We start from the raw sequence: 14457 nt of genomic DNA, 5'->3' as shown, positions 1-14457 counted from the left end.
CGCCTTTATTTTCATGCACAATCTAATTGGTTTTGTGCTAGAATGACAGAAATGGGAGGTAAAAATAAAATAGAATAAAACTTCTATAATATAAACGTCGATTATGTATGATTTTTCTTGAATAAAATGCTGGAGTCTATTTTAGAAAGTGAATTAGGAGGTGAAGCAAATATTCATCCTGATTTTTTATATTTAAAAGGTGAATTGGAGAAAATAAACGAATCAAATATAAAATCCTTTGTGTCAATAGATGTTATATATTTAACATATATTAAGCTTTTAAAACACAAAAATAAACCTCATATGCATGTGGGATACAGATTAATATCGGATAGAATTGTTGCTATATCTAAAATACTACAAGAGATGCCTTTCTCAATTTCGAAGTATTTGGGTTGTTTACTAATAATGAGTATAATTATAGCTAAAACTGAAGATTGGTGCAATCTTAATGATCTTTCAAATTTTAATCTTTGTAACTTTATATTAAATTCAATCGCAGAATATTATGACAACAAACTGCCTGTGGAGACAGATGGTACTGAAAGTTATGAGGTAAAATGTGTGGAACATTTTATAAAGCCTTCGTGTATAAGTTCCGGATACAACTGTGTAAATTTAAATCAAAAGATGTCTATATGCATAGAGGATACCAATTTAAAGAGAAAAAGAATGTCTATAAGATCAAAGAGTAAATTAGACTCTGAAATAATTTTAATTATTGACACAACAATTAAAAATCTTGATAGCATTACTTCCATTATTGGCGAAGATTTAAAAATAGAACTAATTTCTTTTATTAGGGAGCTAAAACTAAAAGAAGATTTGAGAAAGGATATCTTTTATAAACTATATATTCTTAATGCCATTATTTGTTTTTATAGATGTTCAGGATCCTTTTTAAGCAAGGCTTTATCATTTAAACTCCCACGTGGAAGATATCTAATTGAAAATGGAATCGGGACAATATCTAACTTCATTTTAAAAGATATGAAAATACAAAATAATAAGAAGTTAAACTCCGAGTTTTCACCAAGTAGTTTTTTCTTTATTGCTATTGATTACATTTCAATGATTTTATGGTTCAAAATATACATAACGAGGATATCTCTTATTGTTGAAAACTCAATGCAAGATATAGCTGAAAAATATTACTTTGAAGATTGTAAAGTTAATAAAGAATATTATAAATTAGAATTACTGAATAATCATTCTGAAATATTGAGTAATGTAATTTCAAATTTCATTGAACGGAGAAACTTAAATAGTGAGATTGAGGATAATTCTTTTTTAGCTTTACTTAAAGCAATTGAAAACATTTTAGTTAAAACAGCATTTGAAGCAATATATACTACATTTGATATACCATTAGATTATAGAAATCACTTTATGATGCATTTTTATATCACTGAAATATCAAATAACCAAGTATTAAACTTGATATATCATATTGGTCATTTGGTCAAGCTTACTGCTCAGGGAAATATTGTTTACACAGATATTGACATGATTATTTACATTTTTAGGGCTTACCTAGGTATAATATACTCAATTACAAGATTTGGTGACAGTTCAACGAAAAAAATGTTTATTAATTATCTTTCAGAAGGGATTAATACAAATTTTTGCCCTGAAATGGATAAAATAATTAGTAATACAGAAAGTTTTATTTGGAACAAACCTTTGGATCTAAATTCAAATAAATACAGAAAACCATTATTTGCATTTACTAAGTATTGTTTATATATGGCAACCCGTCTTAAGGGAGCTTTATCTGAAAATTTAATAAACGAAAAAATGTTTAATAATATATCAAATTATAATATTAGTACCAAAAATTTAAGAGTACTTTATTACGAAATAGCTTCTCTAATCTATACAATTAACTTCATTGGTATCATATCAAGTGACTATTCTAATAAAGAAAAATATAAAAAAGATGTAGGAAACTGTACATTTATTGAAAAAATAATAATAGGGATTTTCTCATATAATGAACTAAAAAAAATATTGGACTTGAACCAAATAGTTTACAGCGATCAAGGAGCAGAAAAACTATTGTTAAACAACAATTTTAATTTTGAATTTAAATTTATTCAAAAAAAAATAATTAAATACATTTTATTCAAAAGCAATGCACAAATCAAATATTTGCAAAATACTCAAAATACTCACAGTACTCAGAGTTAAATCTTAATCCTCATAAATATATTTAAAAATAAATTTTTCAAATACATATCTAATATTTTATTATCCACATAGATTTATTTTGACTTATACATGCATCTAAAAAGTGAAATGTTTGTCAAAATTGAGGTTGTATGTATAGTTTATTTTAATTCTGAATTAGATTTATAGGTAGTTTGTTTGTGTATACTTAAAGTATTAATACATGAATTTTACTTTTCGTGCTGATTTTGTGTGATATTTTTTTTCTCACAGAAAGTGACAAATAAATCAATAATTACACATTACAGGGTAAACCAAATCAAACAAGAAGAGTAGAAAGAGGACTTAAAATAAAAGTAGCCTAAATATTTGATTAGGAAGTAACCATACACTTTGTTATGTAACATTTATATAAATACTATTTTAAATTAAGCGGGAAGATCATCAAATAATTATTTATGCGTTAAATCAAAAAGTTTATGTAGGTAGGTAAGGATGCCTGTATATATAAGAAAATTTATGGGAACGTGTGAGTAACAATTAATTAAGGTTTTACTTTTTGGGTAAGCAAATAAAAGTACAACATCGGTACAAATACATAAATATATTACACTAAAAATAATTGAGGTTTTATTTCTAAACGGAAAAGGCAAATAATAGGGTGAGAAATCAGTAATAATAAGAAATAATACTTTGAAGTAAAGAGAAGTTTGAAATTATGACATGTTTATTAATATATTAAAATCGATTCAAAGGTTTGCAAATGGTTCGAGGAAATTCAAGGATTTAGAGAATGTTACTTCCCATTGTATTGACAAGTTAAAGTTATTTGTTGGTTTTAAAATCCTAAGTAATAGTGAAACAAATGACAGTAATATAGAGATAGATAAAAATTTAAGTTTGGAGGACTACTTGTGCAGACCTTTAGATGTTGAAATTCGGAGTATATTAACATTTGTAGAGAAGAAAAAATGCGATGAATTTGACTTTAACGAGTACGATGAATATTTGAACGTTATATACCCATATATTATCTCTCCAATATATAAAGCGTGTAAACAGTATACTAATTCAAAGTTAAAAATAATAGCATTGGATGGAATACAAAAACTTGTATCTTGTGAGAGATTCAAATCCATTTTTATAGATGTTTCTAAATTTCACGGATGTGGTGGACTTAAATTTGAAAATAACGATATTTTGGATGGGATAGGGTTTCTAACAAAACTCTTGGTTGAATTGTACGAGAGTACTGAAGATGATCAGTTAAAAATACACGTCATAAAAATAATAATGTCTTTAATGGTGATTAATATAAGTTATTTCGATTGTGATATTTTTTATTCAATAATATTAACGTTATTTAATATCTACAGTAACAATATTGACATTGTGATAAAGAATTCTTCAAACTCAATTTTTATTCAGATGATTGAATTTTTTTTTAATTGTTCAATTGGACAAAATAACAAGTATATTGAAAAGTATTTTATGTTGTTGATTGAAATTATATATACACTAAGTATGACAAACAACATTATAAGTATTAATAAACGCGTAAATGGTAAGGAAATTGAGAAGATAAAACTGATTATTCCATTTGAAATGAGAATAGAATCTTCTAAATTTATAGAAATAGAGAATAATTTTTTCAAATTTGCTCACAACAACACCGATTTGGACCAAAGGGTTTATAAAATAAGAAACATGTGTTTGGAGGCCTTAATATTGGTATACAAAAAGTACTTTGACAACACATCTTGTGAAAACAACACTTATATGTCTAAATGTATTAATAAAATAAAGTATGTTCACGTGTTTTGTATATTGAAAAACACGATATTAAATGATTCAAGTATAAGAATTAATTCTTTAAAATTATGGAGTTTAAGTAACCATATTGATAATTTGATTGGTTTTCATGGAATTTATATTTCAAAGTGCATTTTGAGTTTGTTCGAGTATAACTTGCTTGCATTACCTGAAAAGATAACAATCATTAATATATTATTCGGTAAACTAATAGAAAATGAAATATTGTTCTCTTTTCTTTTTAGGGAGTACGATTTGAATTTAAACAATGAGAATTTAATACTTAGACTTTTTAATTTACTTACAAATATACTTGTCGAGGACATTTCTAATAAAACAAACATTAAGGATTTGCAGGAGACTGCATTTAAATTAATTATTAGAATATTAGTGGCATTGAAAAATATTTTAAGCCAATTTAACAATTCAAAATCAACAAATAATAACGATGATGTCGTACTAATGAAAAAATATCTAATGAATGAGTACTTGAATGAATTTAACAATGGGGAATATAATAAATGCATTGAATTACTTCACAATTCAGGGATTATAGAAGATAAGAGCAAGTCAACAATTGCAAAATTGTTAATTTCAAACAAATACATTAGTAAAATATCAATAGGTGAGTATTTATCTCTTCCAGATAAAACAAATGGCGATGTCTTAAGAGAATATTGCAATTTATTTTCATTTAAGGGTTATAGTCTAGATTATTCACTATATATTTTCTTATCAAATTTTCATCTTCCAGGAGAAGCACAGAAAATAGATAGGATAATTGAGCAATTCTCGATAAAGTACTATGTAGATAACATTGATTTATTTCCTAATAAAGATTCGGTTTACATAATTGCATTTTCACTAATGATATTACATACGGACGCTCACAATAAAGAAATAAAAAATGATCACAGAATGTCAAAACAAGATTTTATTAAAAACAACAGTGAATTATTGGTTTCATCTAGCTATTCTATAGATTGTTTGGAAACTTATTATGACAACGTCACATTAAATGAATGGATATTTGAATATTCTAGGAATCACACAACAGTTGTGTTTCCTTTTTTTGAGTATTTTATTAATTACATAAGCAGTTTGGAAATTTTAAATACTAATAACGAGGAAAATAATGAATTTCAAATAAAAATGCTGGGTCATAAATTATACGAAAAAATAATCAATTTGTTAATAAATAATAATGAAGAGAGAAACAATGATTTAATAAGTTGTATTTATACAAAAATTAAGGAAAGATACGAAACACTTTGCTTTAGTGATCAATTTACTCGTGAATTGATATATTGGAGAACCATTCCAAATAGCTCAAATCAGTTACTTATAGATAATATATTAAAGAAGAACTCGCCTTTAAATTGTGAAAATAGTCAACTAAGTAACCCGAGTATTTATTATGATGGTATAAAATTTAACAAAATTTCTAAATTTTCCCATAACACAAGTTCATTACAGCCTAGTAATTCTATTAATCAAAGTACGAACAGTATAAAATGGTCAAATACAATAAAAATAAGTGATTCAAGAAACCGTGATGTAAATAGTATCTTTCAAACATGTATTTTAAACATAGTTATCAGTGTAATTAATAACAATAATGTAATAAATGAAAATAATAGTAATTACATACTTTTATCGAAAACAATATGTTCTTATGTTACAGAAATGATTTCTAATATAGATTTTTGGATTTATATAAATAAAGACTTTTTAGTTAACTGGATAACAATTATTAAGGTAATAGTAGAGATAAGCATAATATTGAATATGGAGCCTTGTTACACGATAAATATGGTAATTTTGTCTTACTTGACGAATATCGTGACTTTACCGATAAATTACAACCAACTATTTTTTTCTGGTATAAACAAAAATGAAGAATTACTTAATTATAGTTCCGAAGGTAAAAGAATGAGTGATTGTTTTCCAAAAAATGTATTCTTTTCAGAATCAAATAATCATTTTTGTAGTTACAGTATAAAAATTAAAAACTTTAAATTAATAATAAGAGCTCTTAAAATCCACTTATGTAGTGTTAAAAAATGTGATTATGTAGTTGAGGATGAATTTAATACTGATATTAGAAAGCAAAATAATGACCAAGAAGGATGTAACTTACTTACAATTATGAATGGCGATAATTACCAAAATCAAATATTATTGAACGATTCAAACGTTTTTGCAATAAAGTGCATATTAGAAATAACAAATTTTTACGGAGACAAATTTACATGTTTGATTTGGTTTATTGTAATTGGAATTATATCCCAAATAGATCGTTATTTCTACGTTAAAACTTTACAAAAAAGTAATGAATATGGTAATATAAATCACACCGATTTAAATAGGACAACTGTAGATCAAGGAAGGGATACAAAAGAAACAGTTGATTTTTTTAATATTAGTAAAATAAAAAATATTAATAATAAAGAACAATATCACAGCTCTACAGGAACCCAAAGTGCAAAGTCTATAAGAAATATATTTGGTACAACAAAAAATACATTAATTAGCTCTCAATTGGTAAACTTCAATGAAAACAATAATAAGGAAAGCATTGACAACACAAATAGGAAAGCAAAAAGCAGTGGTAATAATTCACCAATTTCAAATTTCAAGAGCGATCAAATAGTAAAGTCTTATATATACTTAAAAAATTCTATTTATCACAACAACCTTTGGTGCAATGAGATTAGTTTAGAAATTAAAGGCGAAGATATACTATGGGTGGATAATGATATATATAATTGTTTCCTAAATCAGTTTTCAATATCAAATCTAAGAAAAATAGATAGAAAAAATTCAGAAATAATAACATATAATTTTTCTAACTATGATAAGTTAGGGAATATATTTACATCAAATATAATAAGAAAAGGGAGTAAATGCTTAATAAGAGATTTTTTCATGGGATTGTTATTTAACGCAATAAACCAAGTGTTACATTCCTTTAAAAAAACAACTAAGCTTTTTTTATTTAATACTGTTTTTGAAATAATGGGGTTTTTAATTGAATCGGATTATTACGATGGATTTTATGATATAATATTGTGGGATGATTATTTTTTACCTTATTTTTATGAAAAAACGATTCAATTACTGGACGAAAAATCGATAGAGATGGTATTGAATTTAATAGATGAATTTATTTTTAAGTTTTTAAATTCGTCAAATAAAGTTATGCGAAATAATATAAACGAAAAAACAGATTACAGTAAGATATTATTTATCTCAAGGGAAAATTCACTGAAAAACAATTTTTTAGTTCAAAATACAATATTCAAATACATTAATTTAGACAGTACAAATTCGAATAATAAAGGTTATTCATGTTTTTATTTATTTAAATGTATCTTGGATAGTGCAGTTGAAAGATATTCAATTAACATATATATGCCGTTTATTGAATCAGTGGTTAATTCTCTTTCAAAAATAATTATTCAATGTGATGAGATTAAGTACTATAATACTATGGACTTCAAAGAAATTTTAGAAATTTATAGTAATATAGTGTCTTTAATATTAAAAAATACCGAGTTAAGAGAAAGTAATAATATGGAAAATCAAGAGTTAAATGAAAAAAATAAAACTAAAGCTAACAAATTTATGAGTATTATTCATTTGAATAGTTATATATTGGATGAAGAGGTTGGTGTACTTTCGGATATAACTGCAAGTATAATATCGATCAATCACTTTGTTTTTATAATTGACATTGATTTATCTTTTATTATAGTAAATACATTAATTAACATACTAAAAATACTAATATGTAAAAATAACAAATTGGTGAATGAAATAAATCATTACTTGATATATATTTTTTATTTGATGGTGAAAAATACATACAATGCGGACATTCAAGTATTAATTCAAGAATGTAATATAGTGAGTGACTATAGTGCTTTAAAAGTTAATGACAATAATTCCAATGCATGTTTTAATTCGGATATACATAAGGTATTTACTTGTTGCTTCCGCGAGTATTTGTTGTTTATAACAAAGAAGTACATAATTGAGAACAATTATACTGATCTGTATTACTACAGTTTGACTAATATATCAAAAATAATGTACTACTGGTTGGGAATAGCTTTTAAATCTAATTTGGTTCAAGATACACTATTTGTTTATAATTTAATATGTGAATTATTTAATACAATTTCATCGGGTTCCAATATTAATAGAGACTTTGATGGTTGTTACAAGACAAGTTTAATATCAAATAAACTAGGCAATAATATTACAAATTTAGAGAATAATTACGGATTTAAATATAATAGCAATTTTAACGGCAGTAATACCAAAAATAACATCAATGAAGACTTCGAAGATGAATACGAGGAAGACGAATATGACGATGAGGAAGACGATTTCGAGAACTATTTGGTTGATGATGAAGCGAACATTGACTTTATTCAATATAAAAATTATAATTCGATAGAAACAGATAAAAGTAACTTTGAAGTAACAAACAAGAAACATCAATTATATAATTCCCAACTAACTTTGACCAACATGAGTGAAATGGAGGGTAAAAATAATGTTAATTCAAAAAGTAGCTTTGCATTGCTAAATAAGAAAATAAGGGAAATAAATAAAATATTGAACACAAGAAATTGCAGGAATCAATTAATAACTGATGAGATACTAGAAAGTGGGTTTTATTTGGAGATAAAAAATATTAGTTCTGAAAAGAAAAATAAGGCACCTAAAATGATAAAAGTAATATACAATTTATACAGAATACTCGACTATTATATTCTTCGCTTGAATATAAATATAATAAAGGCACTATTCAATGACTGGTTGAATATAAATAATAGGATATTGTTAATGATTAAAATTAACATTTTTAACATGGAAGATATAAGGGTACAATTCAAACTATTCATTGTTTATTTTAGATTGCTAAATAACAATAGAAAAATGTTTGGTTATAATGAGTGGAAGTTGATTATAGAACATTTTTCCGAATTAATAATGAAATTCACAAACAATATACTCGTAGACGAGAAAATGTGTATTTCTTTTGAAGATATTGACAACAATTATTACAATAACGATTATAGTAATAATACGAAAAGACTTTCAATAGATGACTTGCTTGTGAATTACAGCGAAGAAAAACTCTGCAAAGGCAATAAAATTAGTGGAATGGACGAGTACTTGCACACAAAAAAAAGATCAAATATAGAGTCTTTCTTTAAATCAATATTTTTTCAAAGAAAGAAGTACTATAGCGATTCAAAAAGAATCAAAAATTATGATGATAGCGATATAAATATGTTAAGGAGAAAGAATGTTGAAAAAAAACTGTCAAATATGAGATTGTTATTGAAAAAAAGTTGGAGATGTTATTCTCACAAGTACATTAAGAATACATGTGATCAGAGTATGTATTATTCTTACAATAAATTGGGGGAAAATATAGAAGAATTAATAAATACGTCAATTAAAGGATTGAAAGAGCAGAATTGCGGAAATGACTGTGATAAAACACTTAATAAACCACAATGTGTACAGGATTTATATTCAGTTTTGCTTGTAATGAATAAATTATTACTTAACTGGTTTTTCACAGATTTAAAAAATGGCGATGATCATTTTAACTGTGAAAGTAATAATGACTTTTATCAAGAAATATATTTGGTAATAACTAACTCACTAGGGTATTTACACTCAATGTTGATAAAAAATTTAAATTTTGTTAAATACTATTTATACAAGTACAATATTTATTTGATAGAAACGATTCAAATATATACAAGAATGGAATTTCTCAGCTGTTTCGGCAATACTAACGATGTTTATGTAAATCACTTAATTGACTATATAAAATACATTAGTAGTGAGTGTATTAACATAGAAGATGATGCGAGTAAATATTCGAGTATTTCAATATACAACGTTATGATAAACAATAGAAAAAAACAGGTTAACAATAGCTTAAGCAATGATAAAAGTGATAAATTTGTAAATTCAAGTATTATAAGCTCAAATAAACATCCAAATTACTACAACTTTAATTCATGTTATGATCAATTTATATCTAATAAAACAGAATTAAAGAACATATATTGTGTATTGCTTTACAACTTGCTGAATGATATATTAAACGTGAGGCAAAAAGAGAACAGTATTAAATTTTGTTTAAGATTCATACTTGACAGTCCAGTATTCCAAAAAACTCTTCTGGATATAGCATTAACTGGAAATAAACAGTTGGTTATTATGTCTAAACACATACTTAAAGACTACTACGACTATGATAGCACTGTAGTTAGTATAAAAAGTAATAAAAATAACAATTCTGATATAAAAACTGATTTTGAAGATTCAAAAACAGAAAAATTGATGCAAGAAATGAAAAATTGAGTTTAAACTACAAAAATACTGAGTTTCTAAATTCCCACCACAATAAACAGAAAAGTGAATAATAACAGCAATAATGAGCTCAGACATGAGCAGCGAAATTGTAATTGTTCAAGGGAAACGATGATGTTGAAATAGTAAAATAGTAATAATTAGCAATTAAATTTTTAATATTTGTCCCTATTAGTATAACTACTAACAATACGTGAAACCAATAAATCTCTATTTTTTTTCTATCTTAATTTTGGTGCCAAATAAAATTGCATATTTCCATGTTCATATTTATCATTTAGTGGAAATTGTAATCTCAAAGGAACACCTTTTGAAATACTGATGTTAACTGTTGTACTTAAGGGAGCAGCTTTTGTAAAGTAAGAAAGATATCTAAGTGCATACTTTTGAGATATAGTATCATCAGCATGAATTTGAACAGCTTTAGTTTCGTCTGGACTGTCATTAAGTGGAAAATTTAGGTCAATCTTACCGTCATCACCATCAACGGAAAATTTAATATATTTACCACTAATTTCAATATTGACTTCGTCACCTATACCACCCATGTCTCTAACAATTGACTGCAAAAGATTTGAAGGCATTGTTACATTACATTCATATTCCTCTTCTGGAATTGAGATATGTTCTTGTTCAATGTCCATTAATCTCAAGGTACATTCTTTAGATGATAATATACCATTGTTGTCCTCGAAACACATATTCATTCTATTGTCCTCACTGTCGTCATGCTTTTTCAAAGTCATGCTGGTATCTTTATCACAAAACTTCATGAATTTAGATAGTTGTTGCATATCCAACCCAAGGACTACTGGTCTGTCACAACGATAGTGTTCAAAGGCATCTGGCTGTATAGATAATGAAACGAGAGCAACGTGCGAAGAATCCATTGCCTGCAAGTGCAAACCTTCACTATCACAATCTATATTTATATCCTGGCAAAGCTCTCTAAGTGCCTCTGCAATCTTTTTAAAAAGTATTGCACTTTGTAATCTTGCCTCGAACATCTTTCTACAAATCACACTATATAAACAACTTATAATAATTTGAAATTACTTTATTTATTTATTTTACACTATATTACTACTTATTCCCTTTACCTTGTTACACTTTTGTTGTGTGGGGTTTGAATTTATTTATAATTAATTTTTTTTTCTCTAAATAGTTTAATACTTAATCACACTTATTTAAATTTATTTATTTAGCTATTTATTGTGCACAAATAAGTAACTTATATTTGGCGCCGAACATTTACATTTGCCATTGACCATAAAACTCTTGCTGTAAAGCATCAGTTAAATATTAAATTAACCAAATGATTATGTGGTGATTTGTCAGTATTGCAGGGATGTAAAATATCGGTAATCACTTAGTCACTTATTTCAGACCTTATATTTGACTTCCCTTCTTCAACGACAGCATACTTCCCTTCATTACACACTCTCCTAACCTCCAATATTCATAATTCTACAACTATAGTTTCTTTTCCAATTTTTAAATTCTCAATATTCATACCCATAATTTTTTTTGCGACCATTTTATTTAAGTTGTTTAATAAAAATGGCGCCGAAAGCTCTTGATTTAAACAACAAAATAGCGAAAGTAGATAAAATAAACTGGTATTGAAAATTGGAACATAATAAACGTAGATATATTTGTATATATTTGTATATATATATACAAATATATACAAATATATGTATGAGTGTATGAATTAATGTATGTATAGTATTCTCACTCGGAAAAGGCTAATATACGGTTTGTAGAGCATTACAAACCTTGATATTTAAGGTTTAGAAGATTCCCTCTGAGTTTGTATGCATAATATATACAGATATAATATATATATGCAAATATATATATATGAATATATTCGCATATATACAGTCTAATTAGTATAATAGAGAAAAAGTACGATAAATAGGTAAATGCGAAAGTAAGGTAGACAATTGTGCTAAAGGATCAATTTCTCTATCAATTCGCATTTAAGATAAATCTTAAGTGACTTACTTATATGAAGTTTATGAGAATAGCTTACTATAGTTAAAATACTTATTTATCAATAATCATGTCGATATATTATCGATTTTTGCATGAAAGATCGGAGTCTTATAGATCCATTGAGCTAAATGTGAGTTCAATAAGGACTTCTGACCTAAAGTTACTAGTTGCAGAACACTCTGGTCTTTCTAAAGAATATATGAAATTATTTGACCTAAAAGTCTTAGATACGGACGAAAAGGAGATATTTTCAGATGATAAATTACTTCCTATTTACTCTAGAGTCGTAATTCAAAGAATACCTTGGAGAGAGTTGAAGGAGATACATCATGATGCTCAAAAAAGCATAAACAATGAGGAAGTTGTTGAAACTGTAGCTGAGACAAAACTTACGCTGCCCTCGGAATATATTTGTAAACTCTGTAATTATCCACTTATTAATCCAGTTTTAATAAAATGTATTGGAAGTTGTGGTGCTTCTGCCTGCAGGGATTGTGTTAAGAACTATCTTGAGGAAAATAAATCTGTTACTATAAAATCTTGTCCATCATGCAAACAGAGATTTAGAGGAAGTGTACCAAATAAAAGTTTGGCAAACATGTTAGCTGCAATAAATTGGGACAAATTTAATTACCCAGTGAGAAATCCGAAAATGGAGTCAAATAATGCTGGTAATAATATAATAGTAGAAGAGGAATTAAAACCAAAAGATTTAGGTCTTTCAGGTAATAACTTAGATAATAACATAGGGAAAAAGGAATTATTTAAGAATAGAAATATAGAGCTAAATAATTCCAGTATTCCTGAATCTAATTTGAGAAATTTTTCTAATGTCCAAAATGAAGAATTTGACTCTTTAGGGAGTAATTCAAATTCTACTCAAAACATTAATAATTCAGTTTCAATAAAATCTGCTTATTCATCTGGTATTGTTTCCAACACCAGTGATGAGTTATCGGCTAAAAAATCATCCGCTACTCATCCTGTGGTTATGGTTAACAACAATGAGATTGCTCAAGGTTCAGCTTTAATCAATGAAGGCGGAGGTGAATTAAAATCTAAATTAGGTGCGGCAGAGACCATTAATACTTTAAATTCCTCTAATCCAGGTACAAAAGAAATCAAAATTAAAAATAAATCAAGTATTTCGGTTCTAAAAAAACAACAGGTGTCTCAAAATAATAATTCACATCATCATCCTTCTGCTACTTGTAATAGTTCTCCCATTCCTCTTCCCGGTGCCACTAATAACGTTGTTGTTCCTTCAATTGCTAACGTAAACACAATTAATACTGCTCATCCTAATATTAGTACTACAACCTCCTCCCCACTTATGAGTTCTTCTGTTGCAGGTTCACATCCTCCCCATCCTCCCCCAACTGGTCCTAACATTCCAATTCTACATCCACAGAACATCCCTCCACATCCTGGAATACATCACCAATATATGGATTCTTGGACCATGCAAGGACCACACCCATATATAACTCAATTCCCACCAGATGTTCCTGGTCATCCAGTTCCCTTTCATCAGAATGGATTCCCAACAGCTCCTTTTCCAGCTCATCCAATTACTCATCAACAGAACGGTCCAGTTCCAACAGTGGCAACAATACCAACCCTACCTGTTGTAGCGGGATTAACAACTGTTCCAGGTGCACCTCCACATCAATTTGGATATGCAATGCCACCACCTCCACCTGGGACTCACCCTGCACACTTTCATCAACCATATACAGAGACGATAACTCCTATATGTGGTCCCTATTTAACTGAAAAACAAAGAATTAAATTGGCTATGTCCTTTCCTATGTTATCAGAAGATATCTTTAATTTGATTAAAGCAGCTCAACAAAGTGTTAAGGATATTTGGTCTCTTCTTCCAAAACCTGTGCGCTCTTCCTTACTTCAAGAAACACATGAACTTAATGTTCCAAAAAACAATGATAAAAAGGGAAAATCTTTTAAAAAACGTAAGGATTACAGCGGAAATAGCAACAATCAAAATATATCATCTAATAATAGTGGCGAATTAAACATTAAAAAGAGAGCAGTTTAAGTCGAGTA

General features: G+C 27.2%; 4 protein-coding genes across 4 annotated transcripts; 3 read left to right on the top strand and 1 right to left on the bottom strand.

Annotated features, from left to right (window-relative positions):
• Positions 1-126: 126 nt before the first annotated feature.
• On the top strand, positions 127-2190 carry FG386_003277 (uncharacterized protein; the record flags this gene model as incomplete). The annotated part of the gene is made up of 1 exon (XM_067342505.1): positions 127-2190. One exon carries the CDS (start codon positions 127-129, stop codon positions 2188-2190), a length of 2064 nt encoding a protein of 687 aa, XP_067198446.1.
• A 702-nt stretch (positions 2191-2892) lies between these two features.
• FG386_003276 (uncharacterized protein) lies at positions 2893-10380 on the top strand (the record flags this gene model as incomplete). The annotated part of the gene is made up of 1 exon (XM_067342504.1): positions 2893-10380. The coding sequence occupies one exon, from the start codon at positions 2893-2895 to the stop codon at positions 10378-10380; it is 7488 nt and encodes a 2495-aa protein (XP_067198445.1).
• Positions 10381-10610: 230 nt separating this feature from the next.
• Positions 10611-11396, bottom strand: FG386_003275 (proliferating cell nuclear antigen; the record flags this gene model as incomplete). The annotated part of the gene is made up of 1 exon (XM_067342503.1): positions 10611-11396. The coding sequence occupies one exon, from the start codon at positions 11394-11396 to the stop codon at positions 10611-10613; it is 786 nt and encodes a 261-aa protein (XP_067198444.1).
• A 1061-nt stretch (positions 11397-12457) lies between these two features.
• Positions 12458-14449, top strand: FG386_003274 (uncharacterized protein; the record flags this gene model as incomplete). The annotated part of the gene is made up of 1 exon (XM_067342502.1): positions 12458-14449. One exon carries the CDS (start codon positions 12458-12460, stop codon positions 14447-14449), a length of 1992 nt encoding a protein of 663 aa, XP_067198443.1.
• Between the last annotated feature and the right edge of the window lie 8 nt (positions 14450-14457).

This window comes from Cryptosporidium ryanae (genome assembly GCF_009792415.1).
Source record: "Cryptosporidium ryanae isolate 45019 chromosome Unknown contig_68, whole genome shotgun sequence".
Taxonomy (NCBI): domain Eukaryota; phylum Apicomplexa; class Conoidasida; order Eucoccidiorida; family Cryptosporidiidae; genus Cryptosporidium; species Cryptosporidium ryanae.
The sequence above is the reverse complement of the archived record's forward strand: the minus strand, read 5'-3'. Positions and strand labels throughout refer to the sequence as shown.